The sequence below is a fragment of the Amphimedon queenslandica genome, unplaced genomic scaffold, assembly GCF_000090795.2.
Source record: "Amphimedon queenslandica unplaced genomic scaffold, v1.1 AMPQUscaffold_12723, whole genome shotgun sequence".
NCBI lineage: Eukaryota > Metazoa > Porifera > Demospongiae > Haplosclerida > Niphatidae > Amphimedon > Amphimedon queenslandica.
The window spans coordinates 1-27,774 of record NW_003547041.1 but is presented as its reverse complement, the minus strand read 5'-3'; the positions used below and the strand labels follow the sequence as shown (position 1 = coordinate 27,774).

At 33.9% G+C, this 27,774-nt stretch overlaps 5 protein-coding genes and 2 long non-coding RNA genes across 9 annotated transcripts in view; 5 read left to right on the top strand and 2 right to left on the bottom strand.

The window, feature by feature from the left end:
• Positions 1-1,055, bottom strand: part of LOC105314632 (serine/threonine-protein kinase STY46-like) — a 2,004-nt gene extending 949 nt beyond the window's left edge. The window contains exons 1-2 of the mRNA XM_020003198.1: positions 894-1,055; positions 2-752 (exon numbers count right to left, since the gene is read on the bottom strand). Coding sequence (XP_019858757.1) covers positions 2-752; positions 894-1,055 — 913 coding nt within the window. The remainder of the gene's footprint in view (position 1; positions 753-893) is intronic.
• A 235-nt stretch (positions 1,056-1,290) lies between these two features.
• LOC100641314 (uncharacterized) lies at positions 1,291-2,551 on the bottom strand. The gene has a single exon (XM_003390182.2). The coding sequence runs from the start codon at positions 2,527-2,529 to the stop codon at positions 1,402-1,404; it is 1,128 nt and encodes a 375-aa protein (XP_003390230.1). The 5' UTR covers positions 2,530-2,551; the 3' UTR covers positions 1,291-1,401.
• A 60-nt stretch (positions 2,552-2,611) lies between these two features.
• LOC105314631 (ubiquitin carboxyl-terminal hydrolase 15-like) lies at positions 2,612-9,785 on the top strand. Its single transcript, XM_011408916.2, has 17 exons — positions 2,612-2,720; positions 5,802-6,228; positions 6,276-6,317; positions 6,365-6,439; positions 6,489-6,572; positions 6,619-6,727; positions 6,768-6,918; positions 6,975-6,996; positions 7,046-7,149; positions 7,200-7,367; positions 8,702-8,818; positions 8,862-8,983; positions 9,028-9,135; positions 9,196-9,237; positions 9,292-9,383; positions 9,447-9,529; positions 9,586-9,785. The coding sequence occupies exons 2-17, from the start codon at positions 5,817-5,819 to the stop codon at positions 9,631-9,633; spliced, it is 1,779 nt and encodes a 592-aa protein (XP_011407218.2). The 5' UTR covers positions 2,612-2,720; positions 5,802-5,816; the 3' UTR covers positions 9,634-9,785.
• Positions 9,786-10,153: 368 nt separating this feature from the next.
• LOC109586983 (uncharacterized) lies at positions 10,154-12,800 on the top strand. Its single transcript, XR_002187334.1, has 7 exons — positions 10,154-10,263; positions 10,385-10,654; positions 11,821-11,923; positions 12,009-12,020; positions 12,131-12,136; positions 12,213-12,333; positions 12,507-12,800. It is a non-coding gene; the product is annotated as an uncharacterized LOC109586983 (long non-coding RNA).
• A 252-nt stretch (positions 12,801-13,052) lies between these two features.
• Positions 13,053-21,368, top strand: LOC105314630 (uncharacterized threonine-rich GPI-anchored glycoprotein PJ4664.02-like). Its single transcript, XM_020003197.1, has 23 exons — positions 13,053-13,353; positions 13,399-13,794; positions 13,839-14,162; positions 14,205-14,465; positions 14,505-14,858; positions 14,967-15,329; positions 15,376-15,711; positions 15,759-16,112; positions 16,191-16,559; positions 16,717-17,073; positions 17,141-17,461; positions 17,688-18,095; positions 18,209-18,550; positions 18,612-18,929; positions 19,001-19,300; positions 19,404-19,718; positions 19,763-19,999; positions 20,049-20,141; positions 20,186-20,500; positions 20,555-20,786; positions 20,831-20,911; positions 20,987-21,123; positions 21,168-21,368. The coding sequence occupies exons 1-23, from the start codon at positions 13,254-13,256 to the stop codon at positions 21,236-21,238; spliced, it is 6,384 nt and encodes a 2,127-aa protein (XP_019858756.1). The 5' UTR covers positions 13,053-13,253; the 3' UTR covers positions 21,239-21,368.
• Positions 21,369-22,835: 1,467 nt separating this feature from the next.
• Positions 22,836-26,772, top strand: LOC109586985 (uncharacterized protein PB18E9.04c-like). Of its 3 annotated transcripts, XM_020003201.1 has the most exons (11): positions 22,836-22,975; positions 23,021-23,407; positions 23,449-23,772; positions 23,815-24,075; positions 24,144-24,485; positions 24,540-24,896; positions 24,981-25,349; positions 25,507-25,863; positions 26,213-26,218; positions 26,312-26,429; positions 26,546-26,772. In XM_020003201.1, exons 1-11 carry the CDS (start codon positions 22,894-22,896, stop codon positions 26,679-26,681), a joined length of 2,739 nt encoding a protein of 912 aa, XP_019858760.1. In that variant the 5' UTR covers positions 22,836-22,893; the 3' UTR covers positions 26,682-26,772. The 3 variants fall into 3 exon arrangements, with proteins under 3 accessions (XP_019858760.1, XP_019858761.1, XP_019858762.1); XM_020003202.1 differs by lacking the exon at positions 26,213-26,218; XM_020003203.1 differs by lacking the exons at positions 26,213-26,218; positions 26,312-26,429 and having other exon boundaries at positions 26,546-26,683.
• Positions 26,773-27,086: 314 nt separating this feature from the next.
• On the top strand, positions 27,087-27,655 carry LOC109586984 (uncharacterized). Its single transcript, XR_002187335.1, has 2 exons — positions 27,087-27,322; positions 27,371-27,655. It is a non-coding gene; the product is annotated as an uncharacterized LOC109586984 (long non-coding RNA).
• The last annotated feature ends 119 nt before the right edge of the window (positions 27,656-27,774 follow it).

Below are 27,774 nucleotides of genomic sequence, written 5' to 3'. Positions count from 1 at the left end.
GGATCAGAAATAACATCAACTAAAGCAAAACCTTCTTCAACACCATCAACTACCACATGTGATATGAATTCTTCTATAATACTTGATGCTATTTTTATTTCAGGTCGTTTAGTGGGATCATCTGAGAGGCATTGCTTAACTAAACTAGTGAGATCACTAACTTGTGGTAGTTTCTCAATATAATATGACCTTCTATTGCACTCGGGCACTTTAATGTAGTCATCTGCACTTTTTCGAGATGGTTTAGGTTTAAACTGATTGGTCGGTTGAGGAAATTGACCAGTAAGAACATGAAGAATGAGACAACCATAAGAGAATACATCTAACTTGTGATCATATACCGGATTATCTTCAAGAGCTTCTGGTGGCATTACCGCAATATTTCCAGGAGCCTTGGTGAGCATTGTATCAGCCCATTTTCTGGACATACCCAAATCAGATATTTTTGCTTGTAGCAAATTATGGGTCAATAGGACATTATTAGCTGTAAGGTCACGATGAATAACACAGGGGTTCTTTTGGTGAAGATAAATCAGACCTTTAGCGACATCAAGGAGAATAGCATATTTCATCTGTATTTTGAGGTTATTAGATTCAAGGCAAGATGCAAGAGTCATCGGAAGGTACTCCATTACTAATGTTGGCAGCGTAGAATGTGGAGCATAATAGACGCCTAAGAAATCGACAATGTTAGGATGATGCTGCATGTTGTGAAGAAGGGCTTCCTCAGTGAATTTTCTTGCTACTTGTCCCTATATACATAGATAGTAGAGACTACGTAACTATGTTATATATAATATAAATTTATAGTCTAGTTTGGGTTGTTATTATTAGTATTTTATATATTTTAATGACATTATACACATAGTAATACTGAACAGAGTAATAATAACCTCAGAAATAAGATTATGAAGCTTCTTTCCAGCACACCGCTGGCCATTCACAATCACTTCAATGACAACGCCGTATGACCCTCGACCTAGTTCTTTACCAGTTTCCTCCACATTTTCTATGGGTATTGGTTTTAGCCAGTCGTTAGCTACTTTAGCCGCCATTGTAAGTTAAGTTTATTCTCACAATTTAAATAATGATGGTCGGGTCTGTGGGCCAGATCCAGTATCATGTATTGAAAGCTTATAGGCCGGTGCGCGGCGGCGCAAGCGCTACGCTAGCTAGCTGGCCGGCCAGGCTACGTCAGTCACATCTATGATCACACACTAGATAATTTCAATGGAGCATGTAGGATCACACATTTTCTGCGCACAAGAAAATGAATTTCACAAATAACTGTCTCTAAAGATAAATCAAATTAAAATCATCACAAAAATTAAACCTCTTAATAATTATATCACTACAAAAATATTTATATCTAAAGACTAAGTTAGGGCCTAAACACTTAGATTACTTGTTACGAGACCAGCAAGGAATAATAGTTTGTTTAGGTGCAACAGCCTTTTTGCATATTGTATGCCAAGAGCTTGGAGCACTTTTCAAGCACACTTCTTTTAATTCAAGGCACATAAAGCAAAATTCCTTCTTGCAGCGAGGACAAATAATGAACTTGCAACCTCTGGTATTGTGTTCAACAACTTTTCCACAAGTTGGACATGCACGACGATTAGGAACGTTTTTGCCATTGAGGACAAAATCAGGAGCATCTCTAATTGATGGGAGATCAGGATGAATACAAGACTCATCGCCACATTTCACAGATGATTTCCTTGGCCCTGTCCATTCCTTTAAACAATGCCAGCAGAATTCATAAACTTTACCTTTTTTCTTGGTACAAAGTGGGCAATGAACATTAAGGTTGTCTAAATCAACACGTTCAACAAATGACCGGCAACCAGGACATTCTTTCAAGTCACAATATTGTGAGGCAGCATATTCGGACATCTTACTCTCAAAATACTGCATCTCAGCATCATTCAATAGTGCAGCCAAACGAACATCAGTGTAATCCCATTCCTTTTTACACTGCTTGTTTGTTTTCGAGTCAACAATAGCGGGGCAAGTGAACTTAAAGACATGCTGATCAAGAAGACTACGACAATAAGCTGTAAGAGTGTTTGGATCAACAGCATGACCACATTTCATTTTTACTCTTTTTGGAGCATTGGGATCAGGTAAAGGATCAAGGCAATCAGGATCATCAGTAAACTTCAAAGCGAAGTCACTCGGATATTCTTTATCCTCAGTTAGAGGTGGCACTGGTACTCTGTTGATGCTTGACAAGGACCCGTCACTCCCTCCGTGCACTCTCATAACAACAGTAATAGCTGATCGCTTTTGAATGTTATAATCTTCTAATGTCTTCTCTTCGTTAGTGGAAGAGTCTTCATCTTCGAGCTGTTTACCAGCAAAAAGAAGACGCATGTATTCTGGAGCTACTAGGCCTGCTTTTGAATCGGATATTTTCTTCTTTAGTTGCTTAATAGTGGTTTTCCTGAAAGCAGCTTCGTCATCAGCAACTTTAACAAGGTAATGGCCTTCTTCAATGCCAACAACTATCACGGACCAAGTGGCCATCTTCTTAATAGGCCTAGCGCAAGGATCTATCTGGAGAAGGCGGATCTAATTATCACGTGAGTCAGATCATACGACTACGATGGGCGAGGCTGCATAACATCAGTCATAGTAGCAGTAGGAGACTTTTGCTCGGACTATTGTGTTGGTGCAAGCGTTATAATATACTTTTGTGCCTTCCACCATAACTTAAGGTATTCACTTACTATAATTATGAGTATCTAAATGCACGCATCTCTAAATCTAAGGTGTGGGTATTAGATATTATGTGAAGTCAGTACTACAAGGTTTTTAATTTTAATTTCCGTAACTTGATTTCTCCCTCTGTTATAATACTTTTGTAATCAAGCTATTGCAAATTTATAGTTTCCAAATTCATGGACAGGCGCCTGAGGTACGTGTAGGTGAGTGGTATAAGCATATGTCCAAAAAATTTGCATATTTGTTGACTGAGTAAACACACAAAAAAACTATTAATTACTCTTCTATTTAGCCATGCCATAGCAGCCAACTAAATTTAATATACCTAAATATTTTACTGACTATTTGCAAAACTTTGGACCACACATTTATATTATAAACCCCACCATATAAGGAGTAACGGGAAAATATGGACAAATTGGGGTCTTGTGAAAGCATTTATATAATTCATTTCTAAATTAATTGATTTGGCTAGATTTTGTAACACATAAGGTCAATATTTGATTGAAATGTCTCAAGGTCGTTCCTATAATTGATTTCACCGTCGTGCTATCTATTATTATATTTATTTATTTATTTGTATGTCCACACTTACATTTCTTCTATACTATATCCCAACTGAGTTTGACACCAGCCGCTTGGAATTTGAACAATGTAGGCAACGTCACTAATGACGTCTTATAATGATATTCATAGAAGCATGGCTGACATTTTACAGCTGCGATATAGGCCTGTGTTTCACTCTTAAATGGGCTTTGTTTGTTCTGATAAGCAGTACAATAGCTGCTGGAGTCAACTAGTCTTCATAAAGCCCATCGTTATCAGAAGATCTAGCTCTGTTAGCTTTTTAAAGCAAGAATTATCAGTTTGGGCGCTCGACCACATGTTCTTATGTAAACTATGACGTAGATAAATTGTCATAAAACGTCATTTTGGTATGCCATTGGGTTTATAGGGAGAACCCGGTTCTCAGAGTTCCCAAGGAGACCCAAGACCTGAGATCCTGTGATGGCATTGGGCGACTAAGAACCTGTGAAAGTCTCATCCTTATCCTGCATTTCTAGAAAAAGTTATTCCAGTTTTTCTTGGGTCAAACTCAGTTGGGATATACCGTATAGCTGGTTTATTTCGTGGCCTCAAATTTTTGCTGCTTAAATTTTCATTAGAATTAATTTTAGTGCCTTGCTAAATTTTTGTTAATATTTAATTGGTTTTAATAAAATTTAGTGGAATTAATTTTAGTGGATTTGAGCCTGCACGAAAATTAATTCCACATGAAATAAACCAGCTATACGGTAGTATATATTGGAGAAATACCGGGTAACAAGCTTTAGCAACCGCCCGCCCACGCTCCTTTACGTGAGTGGGTGTGGCCACGGCAAACAAAATGGCGGCTTACACATGGGACAAAGTTAAGAGCTTTCTAACAGCAAGAGAGCATAGAGATACTGTCTAAAGACTTCTCTAGAAGCATTATAAGGTAGAGAGAACCTCTATAAGTCTTAATATTGACCAAGTTGTACTTGCAAGGTGGTGAAATCAATTATAGGAATATTTTTACCCTGTTACGCTTGTTAATTTTGTATGTCAACTAATATTCGCCAAAATTTCTCTCCTTGAAATGCAGGGGCGTAGCCAGGGGGGGCAAGGGGGGCAATTGCCCTGCCCTTTTTTAAAACTCAAAATTTAAAAATAATCAAATAATAAGCTGCTTTTGGAAGGAAAAGCTATTCTACAACTTACATATGAAAGGAAAAGGCCAAAGCAGTCTTTCTATGATGCCATTATAAGGCTGAAAAGGTATTCAACGTTGCCTATGATCGGTCAAGAAGTCCGCCATGTTGAAAAATAGGTGTGGCCACGCCCCAAAAGGGCGTCGTTTCGCAAAATTTTGCGGCGCACTTTGTGCGCCGCACAGCTTGCCCCTCTTTCCAAAAATCCTGGCTATACCACTGAAATGGTAAGGGTTTACATGATATTTGCATATGGTCAAGGAGATTTGTGAATTTATTTTCCAAAAATATTTGAATTGAGGCTTTTTGAAAATTTTGTGCCACAGAATTTTAGGCAGTATAGTAATTGTTTTTAAATTGATTAATGCACACTTTTCAACTTGACAGTGTAGGTTACTGTTCTTGGTAAGCAAATACTAAAATTTATTTTAGTACACCAATTATAGTAGGTGTACCACAAAATGATACGGTTTAGTTAAGAAGCATTTCAATAGTGTATATAGTATTAGAAGGTACTACATTAATAAGGTTCAGTTAACTAATAGTTTGGTATTAGAAGGTTGACACCTAAAAAGGGCCTTTAAAGGTTGTAACTCCTTGTTTCTGTCCTCAGTAGTGATAATATTCTATTTTTAATAAAAAGGGGGGAATTATTGACCTTTTGTTCTAAATAATAATATTGTTCTTCCTATAAATCAACTAGATGTGAATAAATTTATTCATGATCTTCCAAGAATCAGACTTATGTATATAGTCTTAATTCAAGAGAAATAGTGAATAGCTACCATGTTTTATTGATAGTACAAACCTGATACAATTTGTTATAGAAGTGTTTTTCTATTGCTTTTTGTGCAATTAAGCAATTATATAATAATCTAGAGTAAAAGATTAGAAAATTTAAATTAGGTCACTCCAATTTGATTTCTTGTTTCCCATTACCCGCCCACATGGTGCCGCATCTCTATTCATTAGTTGACAAGCAGTTTATACAGCTGATAATGAATAAATTTAATGAAAATAACAAACCCACCTGCACCTGCCCACGTCACACCCACCTCTGTAATAGGAAACTATGAATCTCATTAGGTGGCCTTATGGATACCGTATAGTGGGTATATTTCATGGGGATTTAATCTCGCTAATTTTGCAGTTTTAAAAAATTCATGAAAATTTTTACCTGTGAAAATTGTTTTTTTTTACCATGCCAGTAGAAGAAAAACGCAAAAATTTTTTCTTGTGAATAGGTTTAAAGGTCTTTTTCGTGAAATATTTTCCCCGGGAAATATACCCCCTATACAGTATGTTCATTACAAAGGGGTATTTTTTGTCTCATGACATTAGGTATAAAATGTTGAAATGTTGAAGGGACTGTCTTACCTTCTTTGTTGTGGCTCCAAAAGTACTGAAATTGATGAAATCGATGAGATAGATATAAAAAAACCTATTCCTAACACTGAACAAAAAGAGCCATTTGAAATTTTTGAACTTAGTGAAAGTCCTCAAGTGATCAGAAGTAAAAAAAGCAAGTTGAGCAATTCTGACTCTGAAGGAGAACTTGATGAAAAATTGATGGATCAACTGCCAAAGACACTGAAGCAATTCAAGGATCAATCAAGGACAACGAAGCAACTTTTGTTACCTGATAAGTTACACAGAGAAAAAAATCAAAAACCTCATTTGAGATCTGTGGTACCTAAGCATGCAAAACCTGAAAATAGAAAATTAGAGTATGAAACTAGTTTTTCAAAGCAGTCTTACTCACCACATAGTGAGTTATTAGTTGTTACAGTGTTGTGATAAACATTAATTTTATAGGCACTCCACCAAGACGTAGGAAAACATCAAGAAGCTGTGATGGTTGGTATACTCTTATTGCTTTGCTTATTTAAATTTGTTTCATGTAGATTTTAGTGATAAATTTCCAAAAATTGACCAGATACCAGTAAAACAAGTCTCAAGATCTTCTTCAAGCAATGAAAGTAATTCTAATTTTTAATGTTCAATTCATATTAAATTTGTCTTATATAGTTTATTCTACCCCTCCAAGTGATAGGAAAGCACTGAGTTGGAAGGACAAGCCATTTTACCCTCCAAAATCTCTTTCACAAGACGGTACATGTGTTTGGTCAATTTAATGTTTCATCTATCTGCATTATAGCAATTTCAAAACAAAGTTCTAGATCTAGTATTAGTTCTGATCTTTCAGGTATATGTAATAATCCTTCAAACTCAAGTTCTGGTGAAGACAAAACTTTGAATGTTCATCGGTAAGTCTTTATGTTTACACAGTAATTGAGTTTTTTACAGGCATGCAAAACTATCTGGAGTCAAATCACAGAGAGTAAATTCAGAAATTTGTGGACTTATAAACCTTGGAAACACTTGCTACATGAATTCAGCACTGCAATGTTTGGTTCATACAGAACCATTAAGAGAGCTGATAGAACCGAAAGACAAGGTATTATAATTCATTTGTCTTTTTGAATCTACAATACATGCATCTATTATTAATAGAATGGAAGTAGGACTCTACACAGTAAGAATACCAAACTACCTTTATAATTTATGTGTGTGTGCCATTATAGCTTCTCAACCAAGTGACCGACCTCTAGCTAGTCCCTTTTCTCGTCTTATTAAAGACATGTTCAAGGCATCAGGTCTAGCAAGTTGCAAACCAAATGACCTAAAAGTAAGATGCATTATTTGTATTATAATTATTTATATGTGTTTATATTGTAGAAAGCTATAGAAGATCATGCTCCAATTTTTAAAGGGAATTCTCAACAAGACGCTCAAGAATTAATCACTCTTTTTATTGGTGGTTTACATGAAGAATTCAATGAAATCACTGGGAAAAAGCCATATGTTACAATGGAAGTGGATGAAAGTCAATTTGAATCAGAAGAGGTATTACGAGTGCATGTACAGTAAAACATGTATGTATTATTACAAATACGTTTTTATTACTAGCACGAGCAAAATAATACTACATTATGCATGCATGTTATAAAGCCAAGAGATAAAACTAACTATGCTATTGAATTTTTGTACACTTAGTCTTAATTGAGCTCTGTCAATAGATTGTACCGTATAGCGGAAAATTTTGGAGGGAGTAAAATTTGGCGAATTGCTAAATTTTGGTTATTGGCGGATTTTAATTTGGCGAATTAGTGGCCACGTGCCATTGAGCATGCGTATAAAAGCTCAAAATGGCGGATTTTATTTTGGCGAATGGCTATCAATACGCCAAATTCGCCAAATTTAATTCCCTCCAAAATTTCCCGCTATACGGTATTACTTTGTCCATATACAATTGACCAATGAATTTCATTTAAATTTTTGAAATTTTCTTTGATTAGAATTGACATTACAGGTACAAGGGCATTGAAATTTGGTGATATTTTTGTGAACAAAATTATTTAGGAATTGGCAAAATTTTGCCAGATGTATGTTACTCCAGGGTTTCCCACAGGATTTCGGTATAGTGCTGATGCAGGCTCTTATTAGGGGATTTTAAAGTTGCTCCAAAATTTAACAAAATACAAAATACCATACAGGATATTTTTTCTAATACATATTTTGTGTAGTGAGTTTGAGCTACATCTGAATGAAATTGAATTTAAAAAAAATTTTTTAAGTTACTCAAAAATCAGGCCAAAGTCTTTGTACTTTAGTATAAAAATCTTGCAGAAATGATTAAGTGAGAATTCTCAATTTTTATAATTTTTCTAGTACATTATACATTTTAAAAATGTTATGTAGCAAGTTTGAGCTGATTCGGACAAAAATTGAATTTTTAATGAATTTTAGAATTTGCTCCGAAAGCCATGTACATGTACTATTGTAGTGTTTGTTAACATAAAAGAATTCATGTGTTGCCCAATTTATGATATGACATTATCAATGCCAAAAATATTTAATAAAAACTACGCACTACCTTTGGCATTTATTGAACTCTAAACAATATACTGTATAGCTCCAAGTTTTTCTAATTAGTCAAAAATTTGCCAAATTTGTGGTTACCAGTGTGTGTCTTCTTTAACAAAGTTATAATAGAAATGACAAAAATCTGAATGACTAACATTAATCTTGGAATTTTTGCTTAATAACATTTTTTACAGCTACATAATACAAGCATCGCAACTACTGACCTTATTGCCAGGTTGCAACTAGTAGTAACTGAGAACAAATATTTTTCACTTTACTTGTATTTACACTTCAGTGATAAATTATACCTTTAGGAAATAGCTGAAGAATGGAGAAAGTTAAGTGAAAGAAGAGACAAATCAAAGATAATTGAAATCTTTTATGGTCAAATTAAATGTACAATGAAATGCCAGAATCCATCTTGTGGTCATGTATGTTTAAACTTTTTAGAAGTAATGTGGATAGTAATTTTAGGAACAAAAAACATATGAACTAGTATTTCCTTTGACGTTACCTGTACCAACAAAAAAGGCCAATGTATCTTTGAAAGATTGTCTGAAATTATACACAAAAAAGAAGTTATCCACTGATCCATGGTAAATATAGTATACTGCTTCCTTTATTGTACTTACTGTTTCAGGTATTGTGAGGAATGCAATGAAGTAGTAAACCTTTCAAGAAAAGTTGAAATGTGGAATATGCCACAAATACTTATGGTATATCTAAAGAGATTTTGTTTGGAAGGAGGGTAAATCCAGTATAATGAGTATATTATTTTTCAATTTTTTGATTATAATCTATTTGCAAGGATTCACACAAAGATTAATAAGCATGTGAAATTTGATTTTATGTAAGTCCCTGTTCTTTTTGCTATTAATTTACTTTGCAACTGATTATTATTGAGGTTCCCTCTTGAGAATTTTTGTCCAAGAGAAAAGGAACAGTATCAGCTTTATGCAGTTATTAACCATAATGGCTCACTACAATTTGGACACTGTGCGTACATAAGATATATATATGTACTTGTTACTTGTGAGTATAATTATTTTCATTTTACAGATTATGCTTTTGTGAAATGTCAAGACAAATGGTATAAATGCAATGATGAAATGTGCAGGGAAATATCTGTGGACGATGTTATTGTGAGAATATTGATAATTACTTTTTCTATTAATTATTTATTATTATTTTAACATAGACTTCTTCGGCATATGTCCTGTTCTATGAACGTGTCTACGTAGTTTAATCTGAATGGGAATTACTGCTGAATTATATTCATTTTTATATCTTGAGAATAGTTTGATGTGACCTGATTATACTATAGCTATCATCATTTCCACTTTAAGCATTAATTACAGCTATTGGTATTGTAAAATCATTTTATGTGAATGAGTAAAATTGTGTATAAGCAGGTACTCAGTAAATGCATGCTAGTCGACTATTATGATGTAGCTGAGAATTTATGCATATGGGTTAGCTCAAAAATCAGTGACACATTAAGTCAGTTCACACCCATCTGTGTCTAATGGGGCCTTCGTGTGCAGCATCAGCAATAGTTGCTCTAGCACTTGTGGATCAGGTCAATGCAAAGCTGTGCATGCTCAAATATTACCGGGTAAATGCTTTTAAAATAGTAGCTCTAGGGGGGCAAGTCTTCAAAAATTTAAATTTCCCTACACACGGACCGATAAAGAATTTGTCAAGTTCAAGTTGACAATTTGCCTGAAGTTGGCAAAATGGGCCACTCGATGGACCATGACTGGTAGGCTGGGGAATGGTATGGCTTGTGAAACTAGAGAGGCTCCAATTGCAAGTCAACGAACATCAATCAAAATCCCTTTCTTCCCCGAAGACACTATTAGATAATGAGGACAAGGTAAGAGAATTTTTATGAGAATATGATGTGTTTGTGTCTTGGTTTCTGTGAGGCTACCTAATTTTTTCCCTTCTTTCTCTCTCTACTCTTTTCTTCCTCTTTTCTCTCCTTCTCTCTCTAGTTCCTCTGATTGCTACACACAGATTCATTTTCTTATTTATATCCAGCCCCCACTACTCCTCCTAATAATGTTAATTTGTCTCGTAACGTTGAGAACAACGCACTCCTTGCCACATGGGACGCTGTTGAGACCACACCCCCTGAGGGAGAGGTAGCGTTCTATCAGGTTGAATTTAAGGACACGAGATCCTTCATTGCTAACACGCTGTTCATTAATCCAGGGTTTAGTTTCTCTAGTATATTCAATGTCAGTAATGCTCAGGGATATCAAGTGAGGGACTCATTTATTATGTGATTTAAGGCGGATTCTCAATATGACGCATGTGCGTCCGTCACGACCAGAAGTGCTGTATAAACCAATGGGAGCATGCGTCAATGTGTCAGATTGGAAAATATTTCTAATCTGACGCATTGACGCATAGCCCCATTGGTTTATATAGCACTTCCGGTTGTGACGGATGCACATGCGTCATATTGAGAATCCAATGTACATGTACATGTGAATGCATGGTGTACAATAAAATGGGCCAAAGTCCTGTACTTTAGTTTTTAGCCAAATTTGCCAAAAATGAAAAGGAGAAGATTTTTAATTCTTTTAATTTTTTCTGATACCTATATACATGTTTTTATGTTGTGTAGCAAGTTTGAGTTGATTCCGATCAAAATTAATTTTTTTATGAATTTTTAAAGTTACTCAAAAATTGGATCAAAGTTCCTGTACTATAGTACAGTGATTTCAACCAAATTTTGTCAAAATTGGCTAGGAGAGAATTTTCCATTTTTATAATTTTTTTAAATACATATACATGTTCTTATGTTGTGTACAAAATTTGAGCTGATTTCGATAAAGTTTAGATTTTTTATGAATTTTTAAATTTGCTCAAAAATCGGCCCAAAAACCAAAGGCTATAGCCTTTGGTCTCAGGCCAAATTTCGTCAAAATTGGCTAGGAGAGAATTTTCTATTTTTATAATTTTTTCTGATGCATATACATGTTTTTATGCTGTGTACAAAATTTGAACTGATTCCGATAAAGTTTGAATTTTTTATGAATTTTTTTAATTTGCTAAAAAATCCGCCCAAAAACCAAAAGCTATAGCCTTTGGTCTCAGGCCAAATTTTGTCAAAATTGGCTAGGAGAGAATTTTTCATTTTTATAATTTTTTTCTGATACATATACATGTTCTTATGTTGTGTACAAAATTTGAGCTGATTCCGATAAAGTTTGGATTTTTTAATGAATTTTTAAAGTTGCTCCAAATGCCATGTACTGTATTGTAGTGCTTGTCAGCTCATGAAGCTCATGCCGTTTAGCTCACTTAGCATGCTTTGTGGGAAACCCTTCATATTGTACAGTACATGCAGTTACCAGGCTTACATGTACATGTACCTCAGTATCATTATGTGATTATCATGTGATTGTTAATTATTCTTAAGGTGAGGGTAAGGACAGCAGTCCAGAGTACAGCTAATCCTGATGTTACTTATGTGTACAGTCCATACAGTAGGTGGGCCTCAGTCAGTGGCATTATAATAGAAGGTAAGGGATAGTAACTTTATATGAGTATTTGATTTATATTGTGTCTTTTCTATTTAATCTTTTTCTCCTTCTCTACTTTTTATAGTTCCTTCTGGAGGTAAGTGCTAAATATTATACATGTATAATAACCTGTTTTATCTTGTCTTTCTTTCTCTTTTTTTATTTTTAATTGTGTACCTAAACTACCTTCCTTATTCTTTGGAACAGCACCAAGTAAGATCAATACACTTCAAAAAACCAATTTTATCTTTGATCCCTCCTTTCTCTCTCTCCATTCCTTTTCTTACAGCAATAATACCAGTTGATGATAATAATGACAGGACACTTGAGATTGTTATTCCAGCAGTTGTTGGGGGCATTGTTGTTGCGATATGTATTGTATTATCAATTTTAATATTATATAAAATAAAGTAAGGAGAGAGGAGGGGTTGAATAAAATGAGAGAAATGAGCTTATTATTGACATGGAGAGACAAGAGGATAAGATGTGTGCCCAGTGTGTGTGTGTGTGGGTGTGGATGTGTGTCTCCATTCATTGTCATTTGTATTTAAATCTTGTTCCTTTCTTTTTCTTGTACATGTAGACCTCGTAATTCTACGTCACCCAGTGCTACTAATGAAGACTTTGACATGAAGAAACAGCTTAGTGATACTGATGATGCTGCCGATGGAGGAGGTGATGGATCAGGTTCTTAGTATTCTAACTATAATAGTATAGACCTACCACTGCATAGAGGCATATAATAAGAACCAGTGATTGATTAATGTTTTTAATACACTTTTCATGTTATTGAGTACATATTTAGTGTCCAGTCTAACACTGTTTTGTCTTTGTTTGATTTTTTTTGCTTCCAAAGAAATTTTTTCTGAATACCATATGGCATTTGTACACTATGCCTTACATGTAGATTCTATGTACATTGTAATGTACCTTATATTGTAACATATTGCATGTGTAGTATTCGTATGAACCAAAGAATGTGGCCTTGTGAATTTTAAGTTTTTGATTTTTTGCGTTGATTGTTTCTGAATTATGAACAAACGTTACTCACATGTACTGTGCATTAGGCTGCATCCACTTTATTTTGAGTTATTATTTTTTATTTATTTATTTATTTATTTATTTTTTTTTAATTCATTCCATATAGCACGTTCAATATAGCAATAACGCTTGTTGAAAGTCACCTAAAAATAATAAATTGTAGTTAGTCTTTCCTCTATGAATGTTATTATTTGACATATATACATAGTTTCACTGAGATCCTTTCTTTCAAAACTGTTTTACCATACATGGCAATAGATTCAATCTGCTTGTGCTTGAAAGCCAGCGTATGAGTCTAAAAGATATGATGCTTTTGTTATTTCTCTTATCATTGGTACTTCATGTATCATGTCAACAGTTTGGTTCACTGCCTCCTCGTCCAACTACTGGTCAGTATTTAGTAATCATCAATTTGTATTATCTAAGACTGGTAGATGTAAGATTGTTTCTTGGTGAGGAGAATGTGACTATTGCTAATTTCTCAATGATAGCTGCTGGTCTGTTTCATGATACTGATATAGATGAACCTGGTAATGCTGTTGGTGTTGTTGGTAGTCCTGATGGTCAGAATGATGGTTTGTGGTGTCAGAGTTCTCTTAATCAGAATATGATAGGAACATGGTATTATCCTGATGGAACAACTGTACCATTGGGTTCTGGTAGTCCTCTGTTTGCTAACAACACTGCTACTGGTCAAATTGGTTTGTTAAGAAATGGAGGAATAGCAAGTGTTCAAGGACTATACAGTTGTGTTATACCAAATGAAGAAGGAATCAATCAGACACTGTATGTTGCTGCTTATGGGAACAATGATTTCTTCAAATATGATGGTTAGTTCCTTAAATATCTAAATATTCATTTTAATTTTTTACAGAACTTCCAGTTATTGATAGTAGTGGTCCCTCCTTCCAGCTCCTCTCATCAGTTGATGCTGATCCTCCAGTGTTTAGTTTATCATTTACTGTCACTAATAGATCACCAACAATAGTCACTTGCTCTGTTGGTAATGGAAACCAGTTTAATGTATCTGATAATGATTTGATACATACTGTAAAACCAGTTAATAATGATGTACAAGTACAAGTATCAGTAATATTTAGAATGAGAGTGTCTGGCCTGTATAAATGTTCTGTTACTACTGACAGAATTACAACCACACCTTTAGTATCTACTAATATGGCAGCGAGAGATATTACTGGTAGGTATTGCATATCAAATTGTTTTATCCATAATTTTTTAGTAACTGAATCTCCATCAAACTTGGTTCACAGCAGAAATAGCCTTATGTCAGTCACACTAGGCTGGTCTCCCTCAGCAGTGATTAGTGCTACTCCTCAGTATCATGTCTTTGTTAATAACAGTAATGGTATTATTATGAATGATAGCACTACAAATACTGATCTGTCTCTCTCATTACGTCCTGATGATAAATATAATATTAGACTAGTAGCTACTGGTGAAGACTTACCTAGTAAAATAATCACTGTTACAATTCCTCAAGGTATAAATTATGCATAATGTATTTTGATGTTTCTTTCAGTTGTCAGTGTTGAAGTACAGGGGCCAGTTATCATGCCATTGAATCATTTTTCTTCCTTTTCATTAACCTGTACATTGACATTAGCTCCTAAAGTGAATGATACTACAGTACAAATGTTCTGGGCAAGTCCTGATCTCATTCTCTTCAATTCTACAACTGATGGAGACATAGTTTTAGATAGTTTAGAGCCTACAATGATATCAGTGAATGATAGTGTTGTATATACACTTACTCTTAGCTTCAGTTCATTGCAACCATCACAAGTTGGAGAATATGTTTGTGGGGCTCTACTGAATGATGGGGCTGCTACCAATACCATTAGTGCAGCATCAAATTATTCTATATCTATACAAGGTACTGATACATTTAAGTATAAAATCAATAGTTCATTATTATTTTCAGTCAGTTCAGTGCTTTTATATATTAGCAATTTTTGTGATTTTATATTATTTATTTTTATAGTACCAACTCCTTCAGTTATTGTTGAGTATAATGCTACTGGACATTTAGTAGATGGAGAACTAGCAGAAGGACAGTTTCTTGATATTATGTGTATAGCTGACATCAGTCAATATATTGATACTAGTGTTAGTGTTACTATGAGTTGGAGGAGAAATAACACTGTACTGACCAATGGAAGTGATTTTACTATCAGTCCTCCAGTTATGACTAATAATCAGTACACTGGTGTGTTACGTATTAATAGTTTAAGAGATGAACTTGATAATGGTGCTAGTTATAATTGCTCAGTTAGTGTGACTCCTAATACTCCTTTTATAATAGCAGGGAATGATAATAGCAGTGCAGTTACATTAACTGTATCAAGTAAGTCAATTAAAATGTATTAGTATTTTTAATTGTATTTTGATAGGGTTTGATATCAATCATGTTGATATAAGTATCAATATTCCTTCTGTTCCTGTTGCTGGTGATGTATTCAATTTATCTTGTGTTATAGTTGTACCTCCTAATTTTGTTGAGAATCTTACTAGTGTCAGATGGACTTATGATCTAGAAGCATCTCGAGATGTGACTAGTGAAAACAATGATGCTACACTAGTACCTGTTGTTAGAAATGGAAATATATTCACCAGTGTACTTACACTTGATCCAGTGAAGACAACTGATGCTAGACAATATTACTGTCAAGCAACAATTCTAGTATTTGGTACTGTAGATCGTATTAACAGAGATTTAACTGTTCAAAGTTAGTTCTAATTATTGTTAGAATTATTTGAAATAATTCTTTTGTAGTATCTCCTCCCAGTGTATCAATGGTTACTGATCCTCCAACTATTCCAATAGAGAGTACAAGTTACTTACTAACCTGTACAGTTACAGTAAACACTACAATAGTGAATACACCAGTAACTGCTAATGTAGTATGGACTGATCCTAGTGGTAATGTAATACCAACTAATGAAGCAAGACGTCAAGTGACACCTCCAACTGGTAACAGTCTTGTAAGCATGCTATTGTTTCAACCTATTGATACTGGCCTTAATAATGATGGAGGAACATATACCTGTCAAATGATCATCAATTCTGGTAACTCATTAATAGCATCAAGTCAAAGTACTAATACTACCCTTACTGTTACTGTTGAAAGTAATTTACATACTCTTCTCCTACTCTCTCTAATTCTCTTTTCCCACTTTTTCTTTATCACTTTTTATTCTTCATCAGGTCTTCCTCCAATGACAGTAGATTTCTCATCAGCTGGTTTAGTTGAAGTTGGTCAGAGTCTAACTATAACATGTACCATAACAACAGTTGAGAGATTAGTAGTAACACCATTGATTACTTTCATTAAAATGAATGATACAGATATGGAAATGCTCATTAACTTAAAAAGACTATACACTATCACAACAGATGATACTGGTTCAGTTACTAACAATACTCTAATACTGGATCCAGTGAGGTTTGAAGATGCTGGAATGTATACATGTATGGCTGAGTTTCATGTAACTGGTTTTAATAACACCAATGATCCTAGCACTGCTACTTATGATTATCAAGAAGATAGTGATGTCTTTAATTTAACTGTTGACTGTAAGTTACTCTACTTTACTGAAGTGTAAGTGAACAAATATATATAGAGCTAATTTTAAGATTTGTTATTAGCATCTAAAATGTTCATTTCAATATTTTAATTGATTTTGAACTTTGAATCATATTAATTTTTGTTTTTTTTGTCATCTCATTACAGTCCCACCAGTGATTGTTACTATATCAAAGGAACATGATGATACATTATATGCAGGGACACCATTCTTCATTAAATGTGACATAATGTTAGATCCATTAGTTACTATACCAGTGACTGTCACTAATCAATGGACACGTGATGGTACTAATGTTCCTATGGGTTTATCTGACGCTACTATTACTGAGGGTCTCAATATGATCAATACATTATATTATAATGCAACATTAATGTTCTATCCATTGGATAATGCTGATGATAGTGGAATGTATACTTGTAATGTTGAAGTGACTGCTCCTAATAGTTACATGTATCTCAGGAATACATCAGCTAATGCTAATACTTCCATTACAGTTCTTGGTAAGTAATGCTAATGTCACCATCTCTTCTTCTCTTCCACTTTTTAATTTTTCTCCTCTCATTACAGCTACTCCAGTACCAGTAGTAGAGATAGTAACTATGGGTATTGCTGAACCTGGTAAAGAATACATGTTAAATTGTACAGTGACAGTTGTTGATAGACTCATAGTCTCACCAGTGATAACATGGACTAAGAGATCAGCTAACAATGTTATTAGTGTACCTCCAGTTTTTATGACTGTATCTAATGTAATGAGTTCTCTTTATTTGAACTTCTCTTCTCTCAATACTTCTGATGCTGGTCTATATACTTGTGAAGCCTCTATTAATGTTAGTCAAATATCTATTGTATCAAGGAGTAATGACACCTCAGATTTACCATTAGACAGTAAGCACATTATGAGACCAGTGTATATTGCATTATGAATTGATCAAATACCATGCACTAAGGATTTTATTTCATTCTTTTTAATGCAATTGTGTACTTGTTATTTTTTACTTCATACAATGCAGTGATTGATGCATATTAGGCTATTGTATTGTATTTAAAGCTCCCTTTAATGTATTGAAGCCTATAATTTATTTTCTTAATTTCAAAATGTATCTTTAATTAGTTCCCAATCCATCTGTTGATGTGAGTCTATCAAGAGAGGATTATTTCTTAGCTGGCAGTATTCTGATACTAACATGTGATATCAGTGTTGATCCTAATGTTGATACACCATTCACTGTTGATGTAACCTGGAACATGATCAATCAACAAATCATGAGTAGTGGTGATAATGGAGATAAAATTAATCCTAATTTAATGATGCTTGCTGATACAAATCGTGTTAATACCAGCTCTGTTATGATGAGATCAAGTTGTAATGAGTATAGATCAACTGTTAATTTCACTACATTGAGTAGTATTGAGGATTCAGGAACATATACATGTATTGTTACTATAGTACCAGCTCCAGCTTATGAATATGTAACGATTTCTGATGTAAATTATACAAGCATAAACTTAACTGTGACTGGTAAGCTTTAAAATGTATGCATGTACATGTAGGTAAAATTGAAGACCTAATTTAATATTTTATGCACGGTCTGAAATGTGTATGACTTACATTTTAACTTTATTTATTTTTAGATCCTATTGTTAATAGTTTCTCTGCTTTCCCTGACTCATTTCTGGGTCTGGAAACATCATGTCTTCATTCAGACCCATATGATAACTTCACTCTTACCTGTACAGCCACTAAACCAACCATAGTAATACCAAGCCTGGTAATAGCATGGGTACATAATGGTACAATAGAAACTGGTACTGTGACTACTACTGGAGGAAATATGACTACCACTGTTACTAATATATTGAGTTTCAACACCAGTAGGCCTTCTGATTCTGGTACTTATAGATGTACTGCTAGTATTACTATACCTGATTCAACTACAATAATGACTACTAAGGAAAGTACTATCACTATAAAATGTAAGTGTTATTGTCTAAATCTCCCTTTCTTTTCCTTTTATATCTTACTTTTCATATATAGCTCAGAGCCTACCAGTTCCTGCTGCTAATGTAACAGCTACTCCAGGAACAACTACTGCTGCTATATCATTCATAATACCTAACATTGCCTATACACCTGAAACCTACAGTGTTAAGTATACTGGAGCAATCTTACAAACAGCACAAGCAACTTCTATCATAAGAATGAGCTCCAGTAACATTAGTGCAATTAACGAAGAATTTACAATCATGTTGACTGGCCTTGAGGAAGATAACACTTATACATATACAGTTGATTCTACCAATTGTCTTGGTACTACTAGTACTGTTATAATGAGCTTTCGAACACTTCCAGCAAGTGAGTGAAAATTTTTTGATATTATCTATTCCTAATTCTTAATTTCTTTTGTTCAAAATTAAATGCTACAGTGCCTGTGGCTCCTCCAATAGATTGTGCTAATATAACATTTCTACCAAGTAATGTCACACTTACCTGGACTGCACCAGCACTAATAGATCAAAATGGAGCACCAGTTGGTTATAAATTAACATGCATAAATATTAATGGTGTATCAGTCAATGGATTGAGCCCAACACAAACTTCAACAAACACAATGTTCACTATTACTGATGTTATGCCTTTTACTAGTTACACTTGTGAGCTGTCATTTATTAATGTAGTAGGAGAAGGACCTTTTACCCAGTGTACTTTTGAAACAGCTCAAGATAGTAAGTACATGTAATAAATTTAGTTAAAAAATAGTCAACAAAAATTCCTTTAAGCTACATGTATGTAGGCTTATATTTATATGCATGTTTTGCTTTTTACTAGTACCAATTGACAGTCCTCAGAATTTCACTTCAATACCTGATAAAACAGCAGTTACTTTTACATGGACTAGTCCAGCTACTCCTAATGGAGTAATTATTGAATATTCACTAATTATTGAATATTCACTGAATGTCATCAATCAAGATGTGCCGACAATACATAACTATACAATACTTGTATCTGTGAATCAAACTACAGTCACACAATTAGTTGATGGTTTCAGTCCATATCAGAATTACACTGCTAGTGTTAGTGCTAGTACAATCATTGGAGCTGGACCAGTGGCTACTACTGCAGGAAGAACACTACCAGACAGTAAGTATATTATTATGATACATTTATTAAAATACAATACACAGTTCCTAGTTCACCTCATCTGGTAGTGTCTCCAGTTGTCATTAATAGTTTAACAGTAGCTTATACTGTACCAGTTGTTAATGAAACTACTATCAATATAACATGGAGTCCACCATCTCATCCTAATGGAGAAATCACTGGATTTATTGTTAAAATAGCTACTGATGCTATTACTAGTTCTGATGATGTTCTATTTGTACCTGGAAAAGTACTATATACTTTAATATTCAAAGGATTAAGTTAGTATAGACTAAATTTCTATAATTGGATTATAATTTACTTTCATAGGGGCAAAGACACCTTATTATATTTCAGTTGTAGCAGTCAATCAAGTTGGTGAGGGAAATTCAGCCACTGCTATTGTCTTCACTAAATCTGACAGTAAATGTATTTGAATGAATAACTTAATGTGATTATATGTCCAGGTAGCATTACAGTATCACCATCAAATGTACAAGCAATGAGAATAGGAGATACAATAGTGTTATCATGGGATCCAGTGACACTAGAAGAAGCTAAAGGATTCTTTGTATACAGTATCAGATTAACTCCTGATGATGGTAGCACTAGCAGTACATTAAGACAAACTAATACAAGAACTATATCAGTAGCTTATGATACCACATCAGTTAATATAACTGATACTGAACCACAGTTAGCTTATACTGTGAGTATTAGTGTATTGCTATTGAGTGATGTAGGACTAATTGAAGGACCAACTGTAAGCAAAATTATACTAGGTTAGTAAACACTGCTAAACTTAATGTATAATAATTTACTTTAACTCTATACAGTGTCTCCATCTATTAGTACTAGTGCTACTACTACTACTACTACTACTACTACTACTACTACTACTACTACTACTACTACTACTACTACTACTACTAGTACTGATTCTACATTTAGTGTACCAGTAATATCAGGAATAGTTTCAGTTTTGATTACAATAGCCATAGTTGCAATGGTGCTGATCATCATTTGTGTGATAGTATATAAGAAGAAGTCAAAGAAGTATAATATAAAGTAATAGAACTTATGCATGGATTAACTTATGTGCATAATGATAGGAAATTTGATGAAAATGATATAAATCTAACACCTAATGCAGGATATGGCATGGTTAATGTTGTCAAGAATACTGCCATGGAGTGAGTAACAATACTATAATTCCTTAGTGATACTTGTGTTTATACATGTATATTGTGCCATGATTGTGTTACTAGAAATGATGATGATGGAATTTATGAAAGAATGGGAGATGATCAGATTTATGAACAATTAGATGAACCTGATCTGCTTGCTGCAAGAGAAAGTGCTGCTGCAACATATGAAAATACTACTGCTAAGCCTATTGTTAAAGGTACTACATTAATTCAATCTGTTAGTTGTTACTCTGTTGGTTAGACTCAAAAAGCATTCACAAAAAAGAAAACGATGAAAGTATGTATGAACTGATTGACATTGTTTTGAAATAACTATGCTCATCATGCACTATTCTTTGGGAGTGCTAAAAACTCTTTATTTTATATGTAGATGTAATAAACAGATTGTCATGCATACACTGGTTTAGTTTGATTTAGATAGTTGAAGCACACGTTTAATTTCCACATGATTAGTCATAATCCTGTGTCATAGTTTCTTATAACTAAAAATCCTTTATGCATGTTGCCAAGAGTTGCTGATCAAGAAGAATGTAACATCACATAATGATTAGAAAAACTTCTTTCTTACTCCTTCTTGTGCTTAATAATAATCACAACTTCATCTAGTTGCATGGAGGTCAATGCAGATTCTACTCTCAGTGGTTTATTTTTATTATTTATTTTTAAAAGTTATTTTTTAATACTTTTGTTTTAGTTATTTTAAAAGTTACTCAAAAATCCGGCCAAAATTTTTGTACAATAGTACAGGGTCTTTGTTTTAAAGTTACTCAAAAATTGAGTCAAAAAAAGGAAAAGGAGATAATTTTTGATTGAAAATTGTTTCTCTGATGCAAATACATAATTATGTGTATATAAAAACTAGAAACTTTGAACAAATTCTGATCAAAATTAATTTTTTTAAGTTGCTCAAAAATTGGGCCAAAGTCATAGTACAGGGTCTTTGGCCAAATTTTATCAAAAATAAAAAGGAGAAGATTCTTTATTTTTATATTTTTTCTGATGTGCATGCATGTACTTTAGTTGTGTGGGAACTTTGAATGGATGCCAGATAAAATTAGATTTTTTATAATTTTTTAAATTTGCTCAAAGATTATTAGATAAATCTACTTATTGTCAGGGGGAGGTACATAATTACCTGCAGTTTCATCTCATAGCACTGAGTATCTATTGTAGTCTATGTAATGCATAGGCATCAGTTGAGTGGGAGAGTTGGGCAAGTGTACCCAAATGGCTGCTGTGATTCATGCCAGTAACAAAGCACAAAATTGATTAACACATAGACTGGCACTGAAATAAGCACAGGCGTGCACACACACAACACACACACCAACACTTATTGACATAGTCTCGCTAGCCAGATGATTCCCCAGCCTACATCATTTGGGTGGACACCTAAATGACTGTAGCTGGGGAATGCAAAACTATAATTGACACATTATATGTCATCAGTCTGATCAGCCTCATCACTGACAATTAACTAGATCTAAATTGCACGAGTAACCTGGGGTGAAGCCTTTAAGGTATGAAAAGCAAGCAAAGCAATGTACATGTCTGTTGGATCTTAAATTTAGTCAGCCTAGTTACACTAACCTAATGGTATCCTGTATGTCAATACACATGCATCATAAAACTGGAAATTTATTTGTTTGCTTAGACTATTGTTTGCCAGACTCAGCCTGTTTCCAGCACAGTATCTAAATCAATAAAGATGAGCTTCATAGTTTTTAATTAAATCTATAACCTTCTCTAGCTGTTGGAGATTTCTTTTGACAGTTTGTTTGTCTCCTTATTGAATTCTTTATCTTGCATTATGTAAATAATAATCATAATCATAGATTATCTATGATTATATATTATATTCATATATTCAGCCACTCCCACTTTCAAACCTAAACTGGGCGTGACTGTGTAGATCTACTTTACTGTACTAAAACCACCCACACACATACTAGTTAGTTCAAGCTGTAATGTCCTGGTTGTTTCTCTTATCATTGGTACTTTATGTATCATGTCAACAGTTTGGTTCACTACCTCCTCGTCCAGATACTGGTCAGTATTTAATAATCATCATTTTTTATTATCTAAGACTGATAGGTATCAGATTGTTTCTTGGTGAGGAAAATGTGACTATTGCTAACTTCTCAATGATAGCTGCTGGTCTGTTTCATGATTCAGATATCGATGAACCTGGTAGTGTTGGTGGTAGTCCTGATGGTCAGAATGATGGTTTGTGGTGTCAGAGTTCTCTTAATCAGAATATGATAGGAACATGGTATTACCCTAATGGAACAACTGTACCATTGGGTTCTGGTAGTCCTCTGTTTGCTAACAACACTGCTACTGGTCAAGTTGGTTTGTTAAGAAATGGAGGAATAGGAAACATTCAAGGACTATACAGATGTGTTATACCAAATGAAGAAGGAATCAATCAGACACTGTATGTTGCTGCTTATCGGAACAATGATTTTATTAGAAATGATGGTAAGCTTTAAATGATAGAATACTTTTACTCAATTTTCTAGAACTCCCAATGATTAATGGCAGTAGTCCTTCCTTCCAGCTCCTCTCATTAGTTGATGCTGATCCTCCAGTGTTTAGTTTATCATTTAATGTCACTAATAGATCACCAACAATAGTCACTTGCTCTGTTGATAATGGAAACCAGTTTAATGTATCTGATAATGATCTGATACGTACTGTAACACCAGTTAATAATGATGTACAAGTACAAGTATCAGTAATATTTAGAATGAGAGTGTCTGGTCTGTATAAATGTTTTGTTACTACTGACAGAATTACAACCACACCTTTAGTATCTACTAATATGGCAACAAGAGATATTACTGGTAGGTAATACATATCAAATTGTTCTATCCATTATTTTTTAGTAACTGGATCTGCATCAAACTTGGTCTACAGCAGAAATAGCCTTATGTCAGTTACACTGGATTGGTCTCCCTCAGCAGTGATTAGTGCCACTCCTCAGTATCATGTCTTTGTTAATAACAGTAATGGTATTATTATGAATGACAACACTACAAATACTGAGCTGTCTCTCTCATTATGCCCTGATGATGAATATAATATTAGACTAGTAGCTACTGGTGAAGACTTACCCAGTGGAATAATCACTGTTACTGTTCCTCAAGGTATGCATGTATATGCACATGTACGTGTACATAGTGTATTATAATTATTTATTCTTTAATAATTTCAGTTGTCAGTATTGATGTACAAGGGCCAGTTATGATGCCATTGTCATCTTCCTTTTCATTATCCTGTACATTGACATTAGCTGCTGAAGTGATTGTTACTCTAATTGACATGTTCTGGGCTAACTCTAATTTGAATCATTTCAATTCTACAACTGATGAAGACATATTCTTAGATACTTTAGAGCCTACAATGATATCAGTTAATGATAATGTTGTATATACACTTACTCTTAACTTCAGTTCATTGCAAGCATCACAGGTTGGAGAATATGTTTGTGGAGCTCTACTAAATGACAGTAGCAATACTGTTAGTGTGACGTCAAATTATTCTGTATCTGTACAAGGTACTAGTACATGAAGCATTATTATTGGAATTATTTAAAATAATTCATTTGTAGTACCTCCTCCCAGTGTATCAATAGTTGCTGATCCTCCAACTGGTCCAATATATGAGAGTACAAGTTACGTACTAACCTGTACAGCTACAGTAAACACTACAATAGTGGATACACCAGTAACTGCTAGTGTAGTATGGACTGATCCTAGTGGTAATGTAATACCAACTAATGAAGCAAGACGTCAAGTGATACCTCCAACTGGTAACAGTCTTGTAAGCATGCTATTGTTTCTACCTATTGATACTGGTCTTAATAATGATGGAGGAACATATACCTGTCAAATGATTATCAATTCTAGTAACTCATTAATAGCATCAAGTCAACCTACTGCTACTACCCATAATGTTACTGTTGAAAGTAGGTGGTAGCCCATACTACAATGATTACAGTTCTTTCTGCCCTCTCTTCCTTTCTTTTCTACTTTCTCTTATTCTTCATCAGGTCTTCCTCCAATGACAGTAAAATTTTCATCAGTTGGTTCATTTGAAGTTGGTCAGATTCTAACTATAACTTGTACCATAACAACAGTTGAGAGATTAGTAGTAAAACCAATGATTACTCTCTTTAAAATGAATGATACAGATATGGAAATGCTCTCTAACTTAAATAGACCATACAGTATCACAACAGATGATACTGGTTCAGTTACTAACTATACTCTAATACTGGATCCAGTGAGGTTTGAAGATGCTGGAATGTATACATGTATGGCTGAGTTTAATGTAACTGGTTTTAATAATACCAATGATCCTAGCACTGCTACTTATGATTCTCAAGAGGCTAGTGATGTTTTCACCTTGATTGTTGACTGTAAGTTATAAATATCCTGTACAAATTTAATTAGTTAATTTTAAACGTTTAGTATACTAAATTTAAATATAACTTACACATAACTATTTATTTTTTATTTTAAATATAGCTCTAATCTATTTATTATATTCTTCTAATTTTTTTGATCTTAACATAGTTCCACCAGTACTTGTTACTATATCAAAGGAACATGATGATACATTATATGCAGGGACACCATTCTTCATCAAATGTGACATAATGTTAGATCCATTAGTTACTATACCAGTGACTGTCACTAATCAATGGACACGTGATGGTACTAATGTTCCTATGGGTTCATCTGATGCTACTATTACTGAGGGTCTCAATATGATCAATACATTGCATTATAATGCAACATTAATGTTCTATTCATTGGATAATGCTAACGACACTGGAATGTATACTTGTAATGTTGAAGTGACTGCTCCTAATAGTTACATATATCTCAGGAATACATCAGCTAGTGCTAATATTTCCATTACAGTTTATGGTAAGTACATGTACATGTACATGCTGTAGTGTATAGTAGGCTGGTACTTATATTATACTTTGGGATGTGATGTTGAATGCATGATTTTGAATGCATTTTTACCAATCTGATGACAATCTGATAAGGCATTGATTTTTGAACTACAGTAATACAGTTTTTATTGTCTTTGTGGCCTTACAAAAATTTAAGTTCCAAATCATCCTATCTAAAGCATTTCTGTGAATTCCAGTGTGTGTAGATGCATGTCATAATCATGTAATAATATCACCTTTGTATAGCTTTTGAGTTTAGCCTTTCTTTCTCTTTTTTATTTTATTGTATACCTTAACTTCCTTATTCTTTAAAACAGCACCAAGTAAGATCAATACACTTCATAACATCAAATTTTATCTCCTTTTTTTCTCTTTCTATTTTTGCTCTTTTTCTCTCTCCATTCCTTTTCTTATAGCAATAATACCACTTGATGATAATAATGACAATATTCTAGCGATTGTTATTCCAATAGTTGTTGTGTTCATTGTTGTTGTAGTATTTGTTGTATTGCTTGTAATTGCACACAAAATAAGGTTAGGCTAATTATAAACACTGAGAGACAAGAGAGTAGAAGTGTGTGTGTGTGTGTGTTTATTTTCATTGTCGTTTGTATTAAAATCTTGTTCCTTTCTCATTCTTGTACATGTAGATCTCATAATTCTACATCACCCAGTGCTACTAATGAAGAGTTTGACATGAAGAAACAGTTTGGAGCGGATGATCCTGGTTCTGCTAAAGGAGGTGATAATGATACTGGATCAGGTGGATGGTCTGGTGGTTCTTAGTATTCGTATAGACCTACCACTGCATAGAGGCATATAATAAGAACCAGTGTTTAATTAATGTTTTTAATACACTTTTCATGTTATTGAGTATATAATAGTGTCCAGTCTAACACTGTTTTTATCTTTGTTAATTTTTTGTTATTTCTTTCACTTCCTAAAAAATCCTCACGCAACATGTTTGTGAGAAAACAGTTCATGTACACCTACATGTGCATGTGTTATGTTTTGTGCTGTTTATGCAGTTAAACATTTTTGTGATGTACATGTGTGTACATGCATAGCTTCCTGCCTTTGTTCATTTGCCACATGGGTGGTATGCATGCCTGACTCTTGTAAGATTGGTGGTTTAAAAAAATGTGATTAATGTTGTGCTTGACTGTTTCAAAATGTATGAATGTTATTGTAAAGCTGTCTTTATAACTGAGAGATTTTCTCTTTCAAAACTTGTTTACATTTTATTTTAATAGTTAACTTTTATTACCTTTCAATCTTCAATTGAATCAGTTGCTAAATTACAGACAACAAGTCTGCTTTGGCTTGATAATAATCAGTCTATATGATGCTCGGGCTATTTTTCTTAATCTTACTACATTATGTATCGTGTCAAGAGTTTGGTTCACTTCCTCCTCGTCCAACTACTGGTCTGTATAATGTCTAAGTAACATTCATAATTACAGTCTATTTATTAGGTGTCAGATTATTTCTTGCTGAAGAAAATGTGACCATTGCTAATTTCTCAATGATAGCTGCTGGTCTCTTTCATGATATAGATTCAGATAGACCTGATGGTACTGCTACTAATATTCCCATTGGTCCTGATGGTCAGAATGATGGTTTGTGGTGTCAGAGTTCTCTAGTAATCAGAGAACTTTGTATTTTATATCCCTTATTATACTATAGCTATCATCATTTCCACTTTAAGCATTAATTACAGCTATTGGTATTGTAAAATCATTTTATGTGAATGAGTAAAATTGTGTATAAGCAGGTACTCAGTAAAATGCATGCTAGTTGACTACTAGATGTAGCCGCCGTAGCTGAGAATTTATGCATGCAGGTTAGCTCAAAAATCAGTGACACATTAAGTCAGTTC